The 23,456-nt window shown below is 37.1% G+C and overlaps 1 protein-coding gene across 2 annotated transcripts in view; it reads right to left on the minus strand.

Annotated features, from left to right (window-relative positions):
- The window catches only part of LOC127876664 (transcriptional regulator ATRX-like), a 41,916-nt gene that overhangs the window by 13,711 nt on the left and 4,749 nt on the right, over nucleotides 1-23,456 (minus strand). For both annotated transcript variants that reach the window (XM_052422024.1, XM_052422023.1), the window contains exons 6-23: nucleotides 17,033-20,101; nucleotides 16,523-16,762; nucleotides 15,912-16,090; nucleotides 15,385-15,457; nucleotides 14,926-15,148; nucleotides 14,620-14,749; nucleotides 14,006-14,182; nucleotides 12,464-12,701; nucleotides 11,917-12,026; nucleotides 10,715-10,858; nucleotides 9,566-9,746; nucleotides 7,125-7,262; nucleotides 6,692-6,867; nucleotides 6,002-6,241; nucleotides 4,809-5,011; nucleotides 4,181-4,242; nucleotides 2,638-2,821; nucleotides 1,655-1,910 (exon numbers count right to left, since the gene is read on the minus strand). In XM_052422024.1, coding sequence (XP_052277984.1) covers nucleotides 1,655-1,910; nucleotides 2,638-2,821; nucleotides 4,181-4,242; nucleotides 4,809-5,011; nucleotides 6,002-6,241; nucleotides 6,692-6,867; nucleotides 7,125-7,262; nucleotides 9,566-9,746; nucleotides 10,715-10,858; nucleotides 11,917-12,026; nucleotides 12,464-12,701; nucleotides 14,006-14,182; nucleotides 14,620-14,749; nucleotides 14,926-15,148; nucleotides 15,385-15,457; nucleotides 15,912-16,090; nucleotides 16,523-16,762; nucleotides 17,033-20,101 — 6,023 coding nt within the window. The remainder of the gene's footprint in view (nucleotides 1-1,654; nucleotides 1,911-2,637; nucleotides 2,822-4,180; nucleotides 4,243-4,808; nucleotides 5,012-6,001; nucleotides 6,242-6,691; nucleotides 6,868-7,124; nucleotides 7,263-9,565; nucleotides 9,747-10,714; nucleotides 10,859-11,916; nucleotides 12,027-12,463; nucleotides 12,702-14,005; nucleotides 14,183-14,619; nucleotides 14,750-14,925; nucleotides 15,149-15,384; nucleotides 15,458-15,911; nucleotides 16,091-16,522; nucleotides 16,763-17,032; nucleotides 20,102-23,456) is intronic.

The following is a 23,456-nucleotide window of genomic DNA, read 5'->3' on the forward strand; positions in this document are numbered from 1 at the left end:
GGTTGGTAATGGGGCCATGCATAGTTGAGATTGACCGTATTGTCATAAGAGAGGTTCAGTATCAATTTGAAGTGAATCAGTGTATTAATGAAGAAATTATAGTAAAAGGCAATTTTGGGCGGGTGTGGTCTATGTGGGCGTGGCGCCCCAGGGTTGGCAACGGGGCCATGCATAGTTGAGTTTGACCGTTTTGTCATAAGAGAGGTTCAGTATCAATTTGAAGTGAATCAGTGTAGAAATGATGAAGTTAATGTAAAATAACCTAAATTTTTTTTATAGTAAATGGAATTTTTTGGTGGGTGTGGCCTATGTGGGCGGGCGCCCCAGGGTTGGGATTGGGGCCATGCATAGTTGAGATTGACCCTAATGTCATAACAAAAGTTCAGTATCAATTTGAAGTGAATCCGTGTAGAAATGAAAAAATTATAGTAAATGGAAATTTTTGGTGGGTGTGGCCTATGTGGGCGGGGCGCCCCAGGGTTGGGAATGGGGCCATGCATGGTTGAGATTGACCGTATTGTCATAAGAGAGGTCCAGTATCAATTTGAAGTAAATCGGTGTAGAAATAAAGAAGTAAATGTAAAATAACCTAAAAAAATGAGTGATAATTTCTGACGCGGCCCCACCCCAACCGCTATAACTTTTGACCCAGGGGTCAGATCAAAATTCCAAATAGTGCAGGGTCGCACATATGCTCATAGCTACCATGTGTGTAAGTTTCAAGGTTCTAGTGCTTTTAGTGTAGGAGGAGATAGTGGCCAGGACGGACGGACAGACAGACGGACGGACGGACGGCGGAGATAACCACAATATCCCCACCTTTTTTTCAAAAAGCGTGGGGATAATAAGATATTTTTACCTTGCATAAAGTTATTATAGTACTACAAATATAGATCCTTTATTGGATAAACCACATTTGTCAATGTTATCATATTCGCACATTTGAAATCATCATTTATTTTCAAATGAAAAATGCCACTTGAAACAGTGACATTTCAGACAATATTTACTGCATTCATAACATTCAGTATATTTAAATAAACATTTTGATTTCAAATAAAAATATAACCAAGGAAAAGTAACATCATTAATTACTTGTGGTCTGGCGATAATCAGCCCAAAAATACTTTACTATTTTCTAAAGCATATTGTATATCTAAATACTAAAGTTTTGAGACGACATCAAGTATAATAATACATTCAGTATATAATATAAACATTATGTAAACTTATACAACAAAACAAATGTGGTGTCGGCATAGTTATATTGTTTGTGGTGTGAAGCCCTAAAACAATCTTCTGGCACTTCGTCATGTTCCCGGATATGAATTGAGAGTTGGAAAAATGATAATGTCTATTAAATTGTTTTATTTTGAGACAATACTAACATATTTAACACATATTGTGTATATTTTATTAAACATTGCAGAAAAAGTGTTGATATTGCCTGTATTCGTCCATATCCGCCCTTTTCGGTCAATCTGCAGATATGAGTCATATTCACATTTTAGACGGACCGCTTTTTACCCGGGATACTCGTGATACCTACCAGAATGGGAGACAACTTCTTAATTACGAAAAGATCCAATTCCAATATGGAACCCCACAAACTTTGATTGCAGCAGGTATAATGTACACACTCTGTATGTCTCACCCTTTCTTTCAGTTCCTTGGCCTTCTTGTCCGCCTCACTCAACTCCTTGATGGCCCCTTCACCAGCCCCTATCTCAGACGAGGAGGCCCCTCCACTTCCCCCTGCCGCAACCTCCACTGGTTTATCTCCCGCTTTCCCATCCTTGTTTCCAGCCTTGTCTCCATCGCCGCTGGCTTCTGGCTGATTGGCTTCATCTATCTTTGCCAGGAAATCCTCAATGATGTCAAGGGAGAGGAGGCTTTGACTGAAGACTAGCCTGTAACAACAAGTATGCCTTGAAATACAAAATGATTGAGATCACATGTTAACACATATCACTTAAACTGTATTTTAATAAAAACCATCATCTTCAAGCTTGGATTAAAAAAACAACACCAAAATACAAGTGAAACAAGACTATTGTCAACCAATATGGTCCCCTAACGGTGAAACTCCACCATTGTCAGATTTTTTTATATTTGTTGCCATAGCAACCAGAATTTTTGATGTATGAACAAAATGAAATGACGTGCATAATCTCCATATTGCCATCTATTCATATTTCAAGTTTCATGAAAAAATATAAAGAACACAGGATCCAGAAAAGTGTGACAGACTGACTGACAGACAGACAGACGCTCTAGCGCAAACCAAAAGTCCCCTCCGGTTTCATCGGTAGGGGACGATATATACATCATCTTAAAGCTTGCGTTAAAAAAAAAACACACCAAAAAACAAGTGAAATTAATTATCTACCAGTATATTTCCAGTAAGTGGATTACACCAAATATGTACATCATATTCACATTATTTTGTTATTATGATTTTCTGAATTAATATCATAAATTTTATTTAGTGTTTTTCTTTTGTTCATTTCAAATTAATCCCTTCAATTTAGAAATTGAATGATGTGCTAAGAGCAATACATGTGAAACTTGTTAAGAACTGTGGTTTAGGTGTGCCAATTCTTGCTTTACAAACTTTAATCCTAGCCCCCAACTTACACTTTGTCGCCTATGTCCTCACACATCTTGAGTATCTCAAAGAGCAGCATGAGCTTGCCAGAGAGCTCCAGCTTGTACTCATCATCCTCCTTCACAAACTCCGCCCACCACTCGGAGGTGAGCTCCCTGGGGCCGCCGTACCCCATGTCAGCATCGTCCATCCACGAGGACCCCGCACCCTCCTCTGAAATAGGGGGGAAAGTGTACTTTATTAATAGGGGGGAAAGTTTACTTTATTAATAGGGGGGAAAGTGCACTTTATTAATAGGGGGGAAAGTGTACTTTATTAATAGGGGGGAAAGTGTACTTTATTAATAGGGGGGAAAGTGTACTTTATTAATAGGGGAGAAAGTGTACTTTATTGATATAGGCCATGCTCTGGAAAAACAGTGGCAGTGAGTAACCGTTTAATTGATTAACCCATTTATGCCAAGTGGACTCTCCCATCCTTCTAAATTGGATCAATTTATTTCCAAAATTAGGGCTGTCCAGTATATTTATTTCCATATTTAGAATATTTCTTACAGAAATTCCTTTAAGCAAACAGCGCAGACCCTTATGAGATGCCGCATGATGCGGCGTCTCATCTGGGTCTACGCTGTTTGCCAAGGCCTTTTTTCTAGATTCTACGCATAAATGGGTTAATATTGTGATGTTGACCCTTTCGCGCTCAGATACTAATTTTAACCTGTTTGTTGTGCCTTCGATAATCATATTAAATGAAAGACCATGCTAAATAGATTAATCTTTAAGTCGTCTTTTCAAACACTAAGGTACTGATGAGCAGCTAACAGCATAAAACCTTAACAGCCTGCCAGTAACTCTCAGGCTGTTCTGGTTTTATGCTGGTTGCATATGGCTATATCACTTTCCTACTGTCAGAGTGGGGAAGGGTTAATGCATGTGCATGAAGTGTCATCCCAGATTAGCCTGCGCAGTCCCCACAGTCTTATCATGATAAACACAGTAAGCTATGATGGAATTTTTTGTTTACACTTCTTCATAAAAATCCAGCCTAGACTGAAAGTGTCATCTTTTGACTAGCCTGTAACATTAATCTGGAACAGCACATGCATTAAGCCCCATTTTCCCACAGCAGGGGCTCATATTATAGTGTTAATTCTGAATGTTATTAAGTATCAAAACTTGATAAGGATTGTTTAACAGGCCAGGAAAGGACTAATAATTCCCAAGCCCGAAATGTGTTTATTCAATAAATTAATACTTGTTTCTTCCTGAAAAAGGAATAGGGCTTATAATATAGAATGAGTTGGAAATTATGACTTCGGGAAGGGGATATTAGAAAGCTGGGACTAGGCATCATACTTTGAATAAGGATCATATAAACCACTTGAAATATAGGATATAACACAAACACTACAAAGATGGATCAAAATGAACATGGGATGATGAACAAAGGGATAATGGGTAGAATGAGACTATTAAACACAAGAAACAGGTATGAAAGCAGCAGCTTGAAAGAAATAGGAAATACAGCAATTTATGTATTGTATTTATGTAATGGATTCAAGTAAAAAGTTACCATTGCCTCTTCGTCGTGATGTCCATTTTTTAACTACTTCATCTTCGTTGTTTTCTGTTTTTCTGGATATAAAATAAACAGTGGTCACAATAATCACTGCATTATCAGCAATTTTTTAAGACATAGATTCACATCTACAAATGAATTCAATTGGGCATTCATAAAATGAAACTCTTTATATTGGAAAAAAATGCGTTATTTTTTATTTATTACATCTTTTATAAATAATGATAAAACTTAAAGGAAACGGAAAATACAAATTGTTAACATATCAGTAAAATGGATATTACATGAAAATTGCTTTATTTCTACACATAATAGCCCTATTTCCAAACATCTCAAAGTCATACCATCACTTAGGAACTTTAGGATTGGATTTGGGATAAACTTTTTGCCTTTTGGAATATTAACACATAACTGCCAATGAAATCAGCAAAAAGCCCTGCAATACTTGTATGCAACATCGCTTACTACAGGCACTAAATTTTTTTTTTCTCTTACTTGTTTTTTTTAAATAATAATAACTTTATGACAAAGACATTTTCAATCAGTTGAAGTGTGTGTAAAATATGAATAATTACGTTTCTATCCATCAACAACAACAGTATAAGTAAATAACTGTACATACCCATCTTCATCTGAAGATGATGATCCCTTCTTGCTTTTCTTGCCTTTCTTGCCTTTTTTATTTTTAGCTTTCTTTGTCGAGTCATCGGACATAGCGTTATCATCATCCTCATCCGACGTGGTGGAGTCATCTATAAATGAGTCTTCTTCCGCCTCACTGTCTTCATCCTCTATGAAAGAATCCTCGCTGTCATCATACTGACGCTGGAAAAAACAAAGTGTTCACAATAAGTTTGTACATAATAGAATGAATTAATATACAACAAGAGATGTGTTTGTCAGAAACACAATGCCCCCTAATGCGCCACTTTGATTTTTTTTTACCTTTGACCTTGAAGGATGACCTTGACCTTTCACCACTCAAAATGTGCAGCTCCACGAGATACACATGCATGCCAAATATCAAGTTGCTATGCTCATATTGCAAAAGTTATGAAGAAGGTTTAAGTTTTGGTTTAAGTTTTTTAATTGTTTTTTTACCGTTGACCTTGAAGGATGACCTTGACCTTTCACTTCTCAAAATGTGCAGCTCCATGAGATACACATGCATGCCAAATATCAAGTTGCTATGTTCAATATTGCAAAAGTTATGAAGAAGGTTAAAGTTTTGGGACACACACACACACACTTACAATGACAGACAGGCAAAAAACAATATACCCCCGATCTTTCGATCCGGAGGCATAAAAACTAGGGCTTGTTCTCTCTCCTACGGGAATCCAAATGGGACCAGGGCCTTTCTTGTCAGGAGTTTTTATGTAGAATACCTCACCAGGGAACCAGGCATTTTATTAACAAGGATACCACTTTAATGGATAAGCATTTGTTGCTGATAACTCATCTGTTCTGACACTCCCAAACACAACACTGTCTTAAATAACTCCGAAATTTAAAATATGCATACATTTTCAAAAGATTTTACAAATAAATCTCAGGCTTTCCATTTCAGTCTGGCTCTGGGAGAACAGGGCTTATTGTACCTACCTATGCACAGGCTAAAAGGGGATGACCCTTTCTGCTTAAATTGCTTTTTTTTTTTTAAAGAAAGTCTAGCTTAGACTTAAGTGTAGTCCCTGATTAGCCTGTGCAAACTGCAAAGGCTCATATGGGACAACACTATATGCACATTAATTAAGCCCTGTTTTTTCCAAAGCGAGGCCCATTTTTTATAAATTGTATTATCAATTGGGCCACCTTATTCTCTTGTCGGATCTCGTCCAGTTTAAGCACCCAGGGGTGGGTCCATATCCTCATGAGGGCCTGATAGTCCTTGAAGAGTTGTGCCCCCTTGGTCTTTGTGTCAGGCGTGGTGGTCACCCCTGACAGCTCCAGGTACTTTTCATACAGGGACATCTGCACTTTTGAGAGTCGCACGGAGATCACATACTCCATCTTGGGAGGAAGGAATTTTGTGAGGGCCGAGTAATCTTTTCTCTGAAAATTAATAAACAGAAATTTATTTTTCAAGTGATTGAACAATAAATACCTTCAAACGCAATATTTGTTCAAAGAGCGAAAGCATGACTTATTATTATTTATTTTTTTTTTGGGGGGGGGGGGGGGGGGGGGAGTTACAGTATCTTAGCTTATAGGGAACATTAATCAAGCTGTAATCATATTGAAGGAAATTTTAAAGAAATTTTGATTTGGATGCAGCTTTTATGAAGTTCCAGTAACTTATTATTTATAAGATCTTTTTTATTGGTGAAGTGCTCTTCACATAATAATAATAATCTGAAATTATCTAAGGTTATTCAATTAGAATATGTAGGTCTTCAGAATGAAAAAAGGTACATTACATTAACATAAACCAGTACATTAAATTGACATCAAACAGTGCATTATACTAACATCACATTAACATTATCTTCATCTACCACTTACCTGGACACACCCTGCCAGAAGCTCGTGGAGGATATGGGCGCGTCGTTTCATGACCTTCACGTCCGTAGGGGTGGAGTCGCTACACTGCCCGTTGGTGATTGGGTTGGCAAACCGGTTATAGAACTCCTTCCTGGTGCCGAGCAGGCTGGGCTTGACGAAGCTCAGCATGCAGTGGTCTGTAACAAGGGATAAATAACATGACGCATGGAAACTGGTCACTGTTTCAAAAACATCCTCTAACCCTGTTAATTTAAGACCTTTCTTACTAGATTCAAGTTTTAAAGACTTCATATCAAACCCTAAGATACTTATGAGCAGCAAACAGCATACAACCTGAACAGACTGCAAGTTACTTGCAGGCTGTTCTGGTTTTATGCTGGTTGCATATAGCCATTTTCACTTTGCTTTTAGCGGAAAAGGGTTGAAAACTTACATTCTCCAAGGTTGTTCTGTAGAGGAGTGCCGGTAAGAACAATCCTACGGCGTGACGTTACTGTGTTCATGGCCTTGGAGAGCGAGGTCTGGTCATTCTTCAAAATGTGACCCTCATCACAGACAACAAGGTCAGGACCTGAAGATACATGAGTTCCTCAATAGACCAAAATAGCTTGAAAGAAATGCAAATAAAGCTAGAGCTTTGCCACAGACGTGACGAATACCCCCACATGCCGCATTGACACATAATATTTTGCATGTCGTCTTCACAAAAAACAGCGGACACCATGCTCAATTTTTAAAATGCACTAAGAGACCACTTGACCTAGTTTTTGACCCGAGAGGCCCGTGTTCTTACTTGGCCTAAGATCATCTCCATAAAACTTCTGACCAAGTTTGGTGAAGATCGGATGTAAACTACTTGAAATAGAGAACGAACACCATGCTAAATGTTAAAAAACGCACTAAGTGACCCCGTGACCAAGTTTAAGGCCCGAAATGGCCCATATTCAAACTTGTCCTAGTGATCATTTAGATAAAGCTTGTGACCAAGTTTGGTGAGGATTGGATGAAAACTACTTGAATTAGAGAGCGGACAACATGGTGAGGTCTAAAACGCACTAAGATACCCCGTGACCTAGTTTTTGACCCAGCATGACCCATATTCAAACTTGACCTAGACATCATCTAGATACAACTTCTGGCCAAGTTTGGTGAAGATTGGATGAAAACTACTTGAATTAGAGAGCGGACAACATTGTGATGTTTAAAACGCACTAAGTGACCCCGTGACCTTGTTTTTGACCCGGCATGACCCATATTCAAACTTTCCCTAGACATTATCAAGATACAACTTCTTACTAATTTTGGTGAAGATTGGATAAAAACTACTTGAATTAGAGAGCAGACAACATGGTGAGGTTTAAAACACACTAAGTGACCCCGTGACCTAGTTTTTGACCCGGCATGGCCCATGTTCGAACATGACCTACACATCATCTAGTTACAACTTTTGACAAAGTATGGTGAAGATCGGATTTAAACTACTTGAAATAGAGAGCGGACACCATGCTCAATGTGTAAAACGTACTAAGTGACCCTGTGACCTTGTTTTTGATCTGGCATGGCCCATGTTCGAACTTGGCTTTCAGATCATCTAGATAAAACTTCTGACCAAGTTTGGTAAAGATCAGATGAAAACTACTTGAATAAGAGAGAGGACACCATGCTGAATGTTAAAAAACGCACTAAGTGACTAGTGACCTAGTTTTTGACCCGGCAAGGCTCATGTTCGAACTTGGCCTTAAGATCATCTAGATACAACTTCTGACCAAGTTTGGTGAAGATCGAAAGAAAACTACTTGAATAAGAGAGCGGACAACAAGCTGAATGTTTAAAACGCACTTAGTGACCCCGTGACCTAGTTTTTGACCCGGCAAGGCCCATGTTCGAACTTGGCCTAGACATCATGTAGATACAACTTCTGACCAAGTTTGGTGAAGATCCGATGAAAACTACTTGAATTAGAGAGGGGACACTAAATACGGACCGACCGACCAACAGACAAGTTGTTCACTCCTATATACCCCCCTAAACTTTGTTTGTGGGGGTATAAAAAACAAGACTATTGTCAGGCAATATGGTCCCCTACTGGTGAAACTCCACCATTTTCAGCAATATTTCTAGTCTATTTGTTGACATAGCAACCAGAATTCTTCACTTAGGAACAAAATGAAATGATGTGCATAATCTCCATATTGCCATCTATCCATGTTTCAAGTTTCATGAAAAAATATGAAGAATTTTTTAAGTTTTCGCAGGATCCAGGAAAGTGTGACGGACTCACGAACACACAGAGCGCAAACCATAAGTCCCCTCCGGTTTCACCGGTAGGGGACAATCAGGGCTAAGTAATCATCAAATGGGATGACGGATGAGGAATTCATATGAACACTTCTTGAAAAATAAAATATTTTATTTACCTACCGGGTGGTCCCTTGTTCTATTTCTAAATAGAAAGAATTCTTAGAATCTTTCAGAAACCTGGGGACTGTTTCAATAAACATCGTAGTACACATTTACAATACGATACATTTTTCGAAGATGCATAATTGCTTAAGTCCATATCATAGGATTATACATTTTCAGTACTTAATTAATTAAATTGGCATCTCAAGCGCCGTATATATTTGACAAGCATGGCAAGCTAGTTCGTCTACTTACTAAGATTACAAAATTTTCTCTTGTAAGTTAAAAATTGTCGTACGATCGTTTATGAAACGGCCACCAAGTACATGTTCTTCCCAGGCAAGGGACTCAAGAGTGTATCTAAAAGCTCAGTGCTTTCAATGTAATAAAGCTTAATAATCAACAGTTTTACATTAAATATAATATTTTCATATATCACCTAATATTAAATGAATTAGTACTCAAGCCTACCAGGGTTAGAGAGCGTCTCAACGAATATTTTCTTCTGCTTTTTGTTTTTGCAGTGTGAGCCCTTCACAAGATTCCTGTACATGTCATAGCCGAGAATCATCACCCCCGCCCCGCCCTCGTGCCACTCCTTCAACATCTGGGCGCGCTCAAAGTTCTGCTTCACCCGCGACATCTCGTACACCTGATGGGAAAAACAGCAATCAGCAACTTGGAACATTGAACTTTGGAATAACCTTAACCCTTTACCACTTAGATACTTATTTTCACGCATTTAAAGTCCCTAAGAAAGTTAAAATTAATTAAAGACCTTTCTAACTAGATTCAAGTTTTGAAGGCTTCATTTCCAACCCTTATATACTGATGAGCAGCAAACAGCATAAAACATCCTGTTCTGGTTTCATGCTGTTTGCACATAGCCATTTTCACTTTGCTTCTAAGTGGGAAAGGGTAAAAAGGCTGCAAAAATATGATGTTTACTTGTTTACTTTATATTTTGCTAACATGTTTAAACTCTCATGTATATACGATAATTGAAACTTTTATGCATACAAGAACCTTGAATTTTAAAAGACTTATAAAGCTAAATTGACAACTATTAGCATTGTTAACTATTTTTAATTTGTGGTCAGTTTGTTTAAAGATAGTTTTGTCTTCTATAGTTTTTGTCTAAATATGTTTGAATGCCAATTTTTAAGTATAAAATAAATTCATTTTAAAGTGAAATTGAATATTTCTCTTTAAAAGAGCACCGCATAACAGGTGCGACGCTCGACTGCCAAAGCTTGTCAGCAATTATTATTATTTATTTTTTTAGAGGTCACAGTGACCTTGACCTTTGACCTAGTGGCCCAAAATGCGTGTGGCGTATAGAACTCATCAAGGTGCATTTACATATGAAGTTTCAAAGTTGTAGGTTGAAGCACTTTGATTTTACAGCCAATGTTCAAAACCTTAACAAACCTTGACACGGACGGCGGACACGACAAGCTAGCTTTGACAATACCTCGGGTTTTCTCCAAAAAACAGCTGAGCTAAAAATCACTTCGTTTATAAAATTTCTTAGGAGCCAATTGAAAAGGGCCTTAATTCTCCATAGGAAGATTTCATTTTACTACCTTTATCTTAAAGTCATCTATGCAAATAGCTTACCTCGATTTCAAAATCGACGTCGTCCAGCCAAATCTGGAACTCATTGACCCAGTTGAGGCAGGTGTTTAGTGGACACACAACAAGACACTTGGACATCTTTGTTAGCTTCACGTTGCTCAACATGGTATGTACAAAAGTGATCACCTGAGGAGAAAGACGATCCGCGGTCATTGACTTCATTAATACAATATATCTTGGATCATACAATTTATGTTTATGGTTGTTCCACCATAAAACACTGTAATGAAATATGTGTTGGAAAAGATTGAAAAATAACTATCACTAATACAATATATCTTGGATCATACAATTTATGTTTATGGTTGTTCCACCATAAAACACTGTAATGAAATATGTGTTGGAAAAGATTGAAAAATAACTATCATTTCACTTTGGGTTGAGTGAAGCTGTAATACATAAGAATTGAGCAACCATTTTGAAATCATGACAGTGTTTTGCCAAGTCCCATGCAGTGAGCCTGGATACAGACCTTCCCTAAATCACTACAGAGAATGGTTCCCAACTGCAGGGCTTCCCCTGGCTCAAAAATTTCTTTAGCCAAATTCGCCTTGTTTTGGCAAAATTCTTCTATTTTTGGCTATTTTTAAGTTTTAATGAAGAAAAAGTTGTAGCCAAATAGAATTTTCTTTAGCCAAATAGTTCAATTTGTAGCCATTTGCTAATTTGGCGAATGGCAGAGTAAGCCCTGAACTTACAGTGTTTTGCCAAGTCCCATACAGTGAGCCAGGATAAAGCCCCTCCCTAAATCGCTACAGAGAATGGTTCCCAACTTACAAACAGTGTTTTGCCAAGTCCCATGCAGTGAGCCAGGATACAGCCCCTCACTAAATCGCTACAGAGAATTGTTCCCAACTTACAGACAGTGTTTGGCAAAGTCCCATGAAATGAGCCAGGATACAGCCCTTCCCTAATTCACTACAGAGAATGGTTCCCAACTTAAGGTGTTTTGCCAAGTCCCATACAGTGAGCAAGGATACAGCCCCTCCCTAAATCGCTACAGAGAATGGTTTCCAACTCACAGACAGTGTTTTGCCAAGTCCCATGCAGTGAACCAGGATACAGCCCTTCCCTAAATTGCTACAAAGAATGGTTCCCAACTTACAGTGTTTTGCCAAGTCCCATGCAGTGAGCCAGGATACGGCCCCTCCCTAAATCGCTACAGAGAATGGTTCCCAACTTACAGACAGTGTTTTTCCAAGTCCCATACAGTGAGCCAGGATACAGCCTGCTCCCTCTTCCTTCTTCAGTCTAGCCACACTTTCCACACAGCAGTTGTACATGAACCGCACAGCTGGGAAACGATAAGTCAACTTTATTTAGACATTGAATTTGATAACCAGTTTGACAAGCTTGAAATTCTACTGAAATAGCTGTGGCAATCTGACATTCAATTTAACCAAATATGCCCATGATTACTAAATCTTTTTGTCAACAACTTATTCTTCAAATAACTCAACATGATACCAAAATTGATACTACTTAGATATAGTAACACAAAAGAGAAAATTGAGGTGGATATCAGGATAAATAGAACTAAATTGAGATGTGGAAAAACTCAAATAAAAAAAAAGATAAGAGCCAAAATAGAAGAGTTGTCAATTACATACTCAGTTTACAATATTGACATCAAATCAAAAAAACAGAAGTGCACTCAGGTGTTTAATTTTTGTCCACACTATAGATCTACTAGGCATCTTATAAGTTTAATTCTAGTAATCGCACACTTACCCTCCACCTGGTGGGGCTTCAGTTTCCTAATGAGGGTCCTATCCACCTCTATGAGTGGCTTCTTGTTCTCGTCCATCTCCAGGACGCACTTGGTCGTCACCGGAACCTTGCGGGGCGACCCCAGAATCTTAGCGATGGCATCGTTGGTGCTAGACGTGTCGATAACCTGTTCCCGCTCAGTGCCCTCTGGAATGTCCCCTTCCTCCTCTGCCCCTTCCACCTCTACATATGCGTTGTACTGGAATGAATGATGCAAACATGCAAGGAAATTCCTCAGATTCACAAAAATCCTTGACTCCAAGGTTTTTTTTTTATAGTTACAAATTTTTAACAAGTTGATCTGAAATTTTCCTTGAGGTATAACTCAAGATTTCCCTTTGTAAATACAGAATATGACCTTGCCTTTTTAGATTAAAAAAAATTCATTATAAACAAGAGCTGTGTTTGTGAAACACAATGCCCCCTACTGCGCTTTGAAGGCGCACGGCAGCATTTTAGAAACAAGGTTATATTTTGAATGTAAACAGGGTGTTTTTTTAGACAAAGGGGAAGACGCTGGACGCTGGGTGAAAGGGAAAAAAAAGGGTAAAAGAGACATATTTGGGAAAAAATAAAAACTGTTTTAATCAATGTCTATAACTCATCTACTCTGATTTCAGAGTTTTTTCACCACTGTCTGCGTCTCAAGAAAATGGAGGCTTTCCCAAAAGAAAAAAAAACGGCCCCATTCCCAATCAAATCTAGATGAAATTTTTCCAAATTAAAATAAAGAAGTTTTCTGTCAAAATCTTTAAACATTAACAAACACAAATGACATTCAGAGTGACTTCCCTTTATCCATTACGTTATATTGCATGCCCTTAACGACTCAGATGTAAGCACGTTTAGTTTGAGGATTCTTCTGCCAACATTGACAGCAATAAAGTGCGAAATGTTCCGCATGACTTTGCAAAAATTAACAGGAACCGCAAACTACACATTCTCATCCAACTCCGTAGACGCTTATTTCTTTTTTAACGTGTTTTAGCGACCACCGCAAATGAGCTGGTATTGCGATTGATAATTAAGCAATAAAAATTATCAATAATCGGTTTAAAAATGAAATAAATGCTAAACAACGATATGTTTTGGTGAAAAATGATATTATTGGAGGGGAAATCGTATTTTGTGGGGATAAAAATCTGGAAGGGGAAGACGCCGAATATCGGCATCACTTTCTTAGTAAAAAAAACAACCTGGTAAAGGTCACAGTGACCTTGACCTCAAACCATATTTGTTTGTAGATCTCAATGAGATGTATGCACATGTGAAGTTTAAAGAACGTAGACCCTAGAGTTTTCATTTTATGAGCAAGATTAAAGTTTTGGGACAGACACACACATACAATGACAGACAGGCAGACAGGCCAAAAACGATATACCCCCTGATCATTCGATCTGGGGACATACAAATTCTTAAGTAGATTATTTGGTATTTATAACTGGATTACAGCAACAGTAAACTAAGACATCTCCTAACTACAACCCCTAACTACTGCCATACCTCTTTCTGCCTTTCCTCAATACGTTTTCTACGAGCTTCCTCTGCCTTCTGAGCAGCCTTTGTCTCGTCTGCAAGCTTCTTCTGACCCTGAACCTTCCTGATCTTGCGACGCTTGAGATACCCGCCAGGTGTGTCCGGGTCTGGGACGTCCTCGTCGTCTGTTCCAATGTCATCTTCCTGAATTATTAGAGAAAAAATTGTCGAGGGTTTTTAAAGATGTGATCATGCATCGCATTTGTCACTGAAAGTGACAAATCTGTTAAAATAACAAAAGAATAAGTGCTTGCTAAATACAGAATAATAGCATCTTTGTGTGCAAATGGATTTATAAACGAAGAATATTGCCCAGATCACCACAATAGTTATATGGTTTTATGTTTTATTTCAGACTACATTAGGCTTAAAGAACATGAGCACACATACATATAACACACATTATTGTCAACAGTGGTCAAGAGTCAAAGAGTAAAAGGACTATTCAGCTGCCTTGTAAATATTGTCATTGAGCAAACTTATATGTAAATGTGTTTAAACAATATCACATATTCATAGTTTGTTTAATGTGCACAACAGCAACCCCAAATTATGGAGAAACAGATGAAACAACTACTTACAGCCCCAGGTTCCTTCTCTTCATCACTGGAGTTCATTCTCTTGATCCTACGCCGTTTCTTGTCCTTGGATTTTCTATTTCCCGTATCTGTGTCATCATCTGAACTGTCTTCTGCCTTACGCTTCCCTTTGCTGCAAATTGCACAATTAACAAAGTAAATACATTAAACAAACATCATAAGAAAATTCAACCATTTAGTATGGTAATACCTTTTGACAAGCAGTGCATTTTTCTCAATCCATCACCAATAAAAATGGTGTACAAATTGTTGGCGATAACATAGCTTACCAACCTTAAGGTTCCTTACCTCTTTCCCTTTTTGGCCCCCTTTTTCCCTTTTGCCTCTTCTTCCGAATCACTGTCTGAAATCTTGGCATCTAAGATCTTGCTATTGAATCGTTTCTTTTTCTTGGGTGTCACGAAGTCTGAATCGTCACTAATGTCGTCTTCAAACTTTGATTTCTTTCCCTTACTCTTTCCCTCGCTCTTATCACCTTTCTTTGGAGTGCTCAGTTTTGGGAATGACACCTCTGCAATAGAAGTAAAAAGACCATCCCTAATACTTTTGTTAGTACATGGACAGACTTGCAATGAAATTTCTGAAGTACACGTATTGTCTTGTACCAGTACCATAACCATCTTCATGTTATTTGGTGATCACATGAGTGTTTGAACATTTGGTGTTCATATTTTCAACACATGCTTGAACCATTTACAATACCTTTGCTATCTTTACATCACAATTTTTTAGTGTAGGCAAACTTACCTGGATCACTGGACATGTCAGAAGGCATTTCATCTTCAAAGTCACTTTCTTCCTCCTCAGAAGCCTTCTTTGCCTACAATGATAAATAAAATACACAAGAATAAGCAAACTATTTTAATAATCGCACATGCACAGTAGTGCATGAATCTGCTACCGTGTTTATTGTGGCATGTTTTCAAAATAATCTAGACCAGTTTAGGAAAAGCAGATTAAACAGTTATTTATTTATCTATTATTAAAGATGCATGAACAATGTGTGCAAATTAGCTATAGAAAATTAAAGGTTTGATATTAAGTTTATGTTTGTAACTATTTTACACCATTCAGTAACTCTGTACATGAAAGAATAAATAGAAATCGACATGCATTATACATGTTGCCATTCATGTTATTTTTTTAAATGAAGGTAGCCAAAATATGTACTTTTATTTTATTTAGTTGGGCCATAAACATGTACAAGTATTTTATTTTGCATCACTAATAAATGTGGAACAGACGTTTTCACACGTGTTGACCTCTCAACCTACCTTAGCCAGTTTCTTGATCTGAGAGGCAGTGAGCTCTTCTGACTTGTCAGAGTCCATGTCCTCCTCATCATCATCTTCAGCTTCATTCTCCTCATCATCCTCATCAGACATTACCTTCTTCTTTTTAGGCTTTGATACAAAATCTTCATCAGTATCCGAATCAGAGACTAGATCTAATCCTTGTATAGACAAAAAAAAACAATGTTGTTTTGTCTTAGAACAGTATACAACATTTTTCAAGTATAATGAATGTAAACATCAGCACCATGATGTACGTCTAAAACATTTATAGACAAAACACTAGTGCTCAAACGGGCACCCGAAAAAACCCAAATCCGCGGGTAAAAAAATACTTGCGGATCCGGGTCAAAGTTTCTGCAAACGATACCGGTTTGGGTCACAAGCTACGAATTACACGATTACATGTTGAATGTGTTGTCAAATCATCTCTTTTAAACAAGTGTAAATCACAACCTTTATCATTTTAAGCAGTGTTGATATTACAAATAGTAATAAATGAATAGAAGTGACGCACCAAAAAAATTAATGTAGAGTTTCACAGCTCAAAATGGTGACGTTAAAAATAAACAAGAGCCATACAAAACACATACCTTTTTTCTTCGAAGATTTGTCAGATTTTTTCAATTTCTTTTCTTCCCTCTTACTCTCCTGCTTCTTCTTCCTTGTAAGTCTTGTCTCCTTAGAAAAGCTGGCAATCTCCTTTTCAAGATCAGCATCATAGTTTGGATCAGAGTCAGACTCTGCAGGCTCTTTCTCTTTTGGTTTACTTTTTAGCTTTTTTTCAGCTTCATTCTTTGCAGCTCTTTGCCTTGTTTTCCTTGATGAAGAATCTACAAAGATATTGCTATTTGGTACATCATTTTAAGGATAAAAGTGTCACTGACTATATAATTGATATCACAAACATTTTATTTGTGACTTGTTGATTTAATATTAAAAATAAATTTTCGCATCAGGTTTTGTGCTAAAACCATCCCAATACCCTGGCTTTCTAAAATGTTCTTAAGTGTTTCAATAGCATTATTATGCTGTTTTGTTATCTGACAACTGCAATCAGTTTAATTAATAAAGTAAAAAGATTGCCAAAAATGAGCATATACCTCGTGACGACTCTTTAACTTTCTGTTTGGTTCTTTTTTTGGGAAGTTCATCGCCAGAATCATCATCACTGTCATCATCACTGTTTGAGTCTTCACCATTGGCAATAATATCAGGCAGATCTACAGGACCATCCATTGTGTCTGAATCACTATCTAGAACATTCTTTTTATCTGTTTTCTCTGTCTTTATGCTTTCTTTACTTAACTTCTTTTCTTGTTCACCTTTTTTGCTTGACTTGTTTGAGACAATTTCTTCGTCATTTTTTGACTCCATTGTGTCTGAATCACTATCTTGAACCTTCTTCTTGTCTGACTTCTCTAATGTCTTTTTGTTTTCTTTACTTGACTTCTTTTCTTGTCCACCTTTTTTGCTTGACTTGTTCGTGACAAATTCTTCTTCACTTTTGGACTCCATCGTGTCTGAATCACTATCTAAAAGCTTTCGTTTGTCTGTTTTTTCTGATGGCTTTTTGTTTTCTTTACTTGACTTCTTTTCTTGTTCTTTTCTTTTGCTTGAATTATTTGATTCAATGTCTTCGTCATTGGAGTTGTCATTTACATCTGAGTCATCATGTTTAGTAGTCATTTTACCTTTACCATTTTTAGAACTACTTTTGTTGTCTGGTTTTGAAACACTTTCTTTAGTTGGGGCACTATTTTCAGATTCTTCATCATCTGTTAATTTGTCTTTGGATCTTAGTTTAACAGTTTTACTGGATTGGTGAATTTCACTTTTCTCACTGCATGATAAGTCACTCTTACTAGGCTTCTTTTCAAGTTTGGATTCATTTCTATTTCTAGCTGACCTTCTGAATGTACTGCTGCTTTCTTCATCATAATCATCCTCAACCTCATCATTATCATTATGTGCAGTTGATTTCTCAAGATCAGTGTCAGAATTAGTAACAGTTTTATTTTTCTTAAGCTCCTTTGTATTGGAAATTGTTGTTTCACTTTTGTCAATGCACGAAAGGTCACTCTTTCTATGCTTCTTTTCAAGTTTGGATTCATTTCTATTTCTAGTTGATCTTCTAAAAGTACTGGAGCTTTCATCACCATTATTATCCTCATCATCAACATCATCATGAGCATCATTCTCTTTCTGTTCAACTGATTTCTCACGATCCGTGTCAGAATTAGAAACAGTTTTATCTTGCTTCAGCGCCTTATTACTCTCCTTTGTTTTATTATCTTTTTCAGCTTTGCTATTGTCTTTATTCCTTCCGCTTGATTTTTTTGTAGTCTTGGAATCTGCTTCATCAGATTCACTGTCACTTGCTGAGTTTTTTTCTTCTCTTGTCTTTTTAAGGTTTCTGGATTTCTTTGAATTTGATGGCTCTTCAGTAGATGGAACTGATTGAGTATCACCTTTTTTTCTTGTAGTTCGTCTTGTTCTTGTTTCTTCTTCATCGACTTCACTTTCTTCATGCATTTCATCTGCAATTTCTTTCAGAAGTTCCAGCTCTGCTGCAGTATTTTCACTATCATCAAGATCATTTTCACCAGTCTTAGCCTTTTCTTTGTTTTCAGGTTGATATTTCTCCAGTGAATCAGTTTCCTGATTTATATCAGATTCATCCTTTTTATCAACATCAGCCACATCTGTTCCAATTGGTTCATCACTGGATTCATTCTCATCATCTTCTGCGATACTTTCATCTATTTTGCTATCGTCCCCATTTTCACAGTTCTTTACACCGCCGGTTTTGGGTTCTTCTGAATTTTCAGTTTCGACTTTTCCACTGTTTGTTTCCACATTATCCACATTTTCATTGTCCCTCACACTATCTATTTCCATCTTATCTTTCTCAGGATCCTCTTCCCCTATGCCATTCTTTTCCACATTTGTGACAATCATGCTTGAACTTTCACTGTCCGAAAGCTCTATCAAATTTTTATCACTGCCCTTGTGTATATTTGAAATCTCTTTTATAGCACCATTATCTTCTTCTATAATTGTGATAATATCCGCATTATCCTTTTTCTGGCTCACTGAAGGAGCTGTTTTTGCACTCTGGACTGGGGTTTCCGCAACATTTGTAAGGAACTGAACATGTAACATATCTCTAAGTGAATCAAAGAATTTTTCAAAACCCAGTTCAATAGTTACAACAGCCCTACTTTTTGCTTGAAGCAAGTTTGTGTGAGTCAATTTAGCAATTGACAGATCAGTTTTTGCAGCATCAATACAAAGTCCTAATGACTGAACAAAGATACTTAGCTTTTCAGAAACAAACTCCACATTGCCAGCTGTAAGGCTCTGTTTAAAATGGTCAATGTTATTTGGAGGTGGTTTGATCTTATTCTTTAAAGTTTGTTGCACTGCCATGTTTGTACCAAAACTAGGCCCGTTAATCGCTGTGATTGGTTTGGAAAGCAAACTCTGAAGATTAACATTCTGCATTTGAACATGGTTTAACAGACCAAAGCTTGGCTGAGCAACACCCGGCTGACCAATTAGCTTATTGCTACTAGTGTTGACAATCATGGGTACGAATGCTTTATCTCTGTATGGCGTGGTAACCACTACTGGCTTTTTTGGACCGACAGTTACTGCAAGGACATTAGCTTCTTTGACGACTTTCTGAACACCAGTGTTACTGTCCGGCTTGTAGAGTGTCGCTCGATGGTGCTGAAAATGAGGAATTTTGTTTATTACTTTCGTGTCTGGACTGCCATCAATAATTACCACATCAGGATCAGATTTTGTAGTGTTGGGCTCCACTTTCACAACTTTAGCCGCATCAACCTTTAAGGCCTCAATCTTTTCTTTATCACGGGGAGCTGGTAAAGACCTTCTAGATTGTTTTGGTAGACTACTGTCATCTTTTTCTATTGTAACTTCTTTGACACTTTCTTCTTCGGTTTTTACTACTAGCTTGTCAGGTTGCTTTTCTTTCTTCACTAACAATTTCTTGTCTTGTTCCCTTTCTCTCTGTTTTTGTCTTTCAAGTCGTTCTTGTTCCTTCTTTTCTTCTTTATCAATGAAATCTAAGATTTTCTGGCAATCATCTACCAATTTCTGGATTTTCTTTGGCTTGCACAGATAACAACGCCACTTGCTTCCAGCTGTAACAGGATTTTGTAAAATTATATCAAATTGAATACTTTTAATCAGTTTTCCTAGCCAGAAAATGATGTCAGGATTTAATGAGAACAATAAGAAAAACTTAACACAATTTGAAATTTGGTAAAAACCACTACATGATATAAATAAATATATATGTAAATATTTGTATATAAAGTAAGAGCTGTGTTTGTGAAACACAATACCCTCGACTGCTCTTTGGACAGTTTCTTGAAGTGTTTCGAAAAATGTCTGGACAACTGTTATTTTAACAAAAAATTCAAGTCTCAATATTGCATCAAAGATCAATTTACCAGAACAAAACTTGAACTTGGTCATTAAGCCATGTAGAAAGACTCACACCCCAAAACTAAGGTTAATATCTGCAAGCATTTAGGAAGAAAGTCAGGAAATAATGTTATTCTAGAGAAAATGTCTAAATCAAGACCCATAACCTTGCCATAACTTTGAGATCAATGGAATGGAACGAAATTGAACTTGATATTTAAATCATGCAGATAGACTCACACATCAAATTAGGTCAACATCTTATGTTTGGGAAAAAAACAACAGAAATGGAATGCCAGATGGATGCACAGACAGTGCAATTGATAGTATATGCCACCCTACCAAGGCCAAACATCAAACTCTGAGCCAAGTGGTTTCAGAGATTTTTGCCTTGCAATTGGGAATACAAAAAAAATTAATACAAGGGTATAAAGTTACCATCATGATGTGGGCAATTGTGCAAGGGATGGTTTGACCAAACCATGAAGGACCACTACACAATGTTACATAGGTTATTACATGTACATGTGGGCTTGCTTTTTAACAACTTTTGACTTCTGTGTATGATTTTAAGGAACCTTTTAATGATTTAATAAATTGACCCTAATTTAAGAAAATTGTTTCAGATTTGTACATTGTCATAATCGTTTTTGCAAGGAGACTGTATTATTTAACATCTACCATGCTCTAGAATATCTATTGACTTTATGCATCTTTTAAAAACCTGAAAATTATAATGAGTTACAAACGCCAAACGATTGCATAATTTGGAATGTTCTGTTACTATTGTGATATTTTGTGACATTACAAGGATTACTGATATAAAATACATGTACTTTCATGTCAGCACAGATGGACGAGTGGTTTAAGCTGTAGACTTTTACTTCAAGGATAAGTGGTTCAAGCCTTGATGTGGATAACTTTTTTTTTCTTCCTTTAATGTTATGTTTGTTTAGAACTGGAACTCTTTAGTTCCGATGTATACACTTATCAATTTAAAGTATTTGATGGCAAACATCAAACCATGCCAAAATCTGTGAAAAAGTCCCTTTGAACAAACTTGGTAAAGGACAATACAATTTTACATGTAAATTTTTTTAAAGAATCCCAACATTTAAGCTTTGTTGTTTAATTTTTTCCACTTTAAGCTCTTACAACCAACATATGCAGCAGATCCAAGTGATCTGAATAACTTTTACTAGGTCACCCACGGATAACCCCAAATGTTAACAAGAGCTGTCAGAGGACAGCGCGCTCGACTATTCGAGTGCTTGACAGTATAACGTAAGCCATCATGGGGAAATTGTTCATATTCAATATTTATTAGATGATCTTTCAAAAATAAAACAAGAGGGCCTGAAAGACCTAAAGTCGCTCATCTGAGATTCAAAGGAACTGACCTGATCTGTGCAGCCCAAGATGTCATTAGAACAAAATGTTCTTACCAACTTTCATGACTAGTGAACACCCTGGCAGCCACCTTTTTCAACAGACCAGAACCATTTTCATACACATCCAAGATATAATAACAAATATACTGACAAAGTTTCATGAAGATTCATAAGTCCATATAAGGAAAAATGCCCCGCCCATGGGTGGCCATGTTTTTCAAGCAACTCAAACCATTTTCGAACTTGTCCAAAATATCATTGGGACAAATCTTCTGACAAAGTTTCATGATGAACGTACAATAAATACGGCTTCTAGAGTGTTAACAAGGTTTAACTATAGCTATATAAGGAAAAAGCCACGCCCCCTTGGCACCCATGTTTTTCCACCAACTGGAACAATTTTCGAACTCATCCAAGATATCATTGGGACAAATCATCTGACCAAGTTTCATGATGAAGGAAAAATGCCCTGCCCCATGGCAGCCATGTTTTTCAACCAACCAGCATCATTTTTAAACTCGTCCAAGATATAATTGGGATGAAACTTCTGACCAAGTTTTATGAAGATCGGACAATAAATGTGGCCTCTAGAGGGTTAACAAGATTTTATTATAGCCATATATAGCCATATAAGGAAAAATGCCCCGCCCCTTGGCAGCCTAGTTTTCGAACTCGGTCGAGGTTTCAATGGGAAAAATGTTCTGACCAAATTTCATGAAGATCAGACAATAAATGTTGCCTCTAGAGTGTTCACAAGGCAAAATGTTGACGCGCACGACGGACAAAAAGCGATCACAAAAGCTCACCATGAGCACAACGTGCTCAGGTGAGCTAAAAAGGAAATAAAATTTAAAACAAATTGGAGGGGGGGGGGGTATATCTGAGTATAAAAGGGGTCATAATTCTGTCAAATTGCTTGATACAGTTGTCTGCTTTTGTTTATAGGTTGGACAGAGCTCCAGATAAGGGTCGTATTTTCGTAATTACGAATTATTTTCAAGTCTGTTACGTATTTATTTTAAAATCTTGTCGTTCCATTAAGAATTTCAAAATCAAGTTACGAATATTATTTGTACATCGGTTTGTAACGATTTTTATTGAGTTCTTTTCGCGTATTAAAGATCTTTGCGGTGCTTATATAGAATGGTTATCGGGTTTGTATAACAAAGCGCTTTTTTTTTCCAATAAAAGCAGTGTATACAGTCTATCTGTCAAAAAACAATGGCGGCGCCCAGAGAGCGTCCTAAAAAATTGCAAAGCGTCCACAAACACGCTTTTAACATATTGTACGCAAAGTGAGCCGAAGTTAAAATGTTAAGAAAGACATTATAGAAAAGATCTTATCCGATGTTGTATGTTCAGTTGCCGACACAGTCGGAAAAGCCAAACAAAAACGGGACACGACGGGTCCAAACTTAAACACAAAAAAAACATTGAACGAGTGGAAGGGACAAGTCCCGTGGCTAATCGTTGAAAAGATTGAAGGGGAGACCCGTTTTAATTGTGAAATATGTAAAAATTCATCTAAGGCATAAAATCTAAGCACAGTTTGGGCATATGAAGGTATCTGAAAAATAACATTGTATAATACTGAAAAGACACTGTTGAACTCGCATAAATAAAGTTGCTAGTATGTTTATTTGATTTTTTTTTGCATGAAAATAACCTTTATTATTTA

This window comes from Dreissena polymorpha, chromosome 4 (assembly GCF_020536995.1).
Source record: "Dreissena polymorpha isolate Duluth1 chromosome 4, UMN_Dpol_1.0, whole genome shotgun sequence".
NCBI classification, from domain to species: domain Eukaryota; kingdom Metazoa; phylum Mollusca; class Bivalvia; order Myida; family Dreissenidae; genus Dreissena; species Dreissena polymorpha.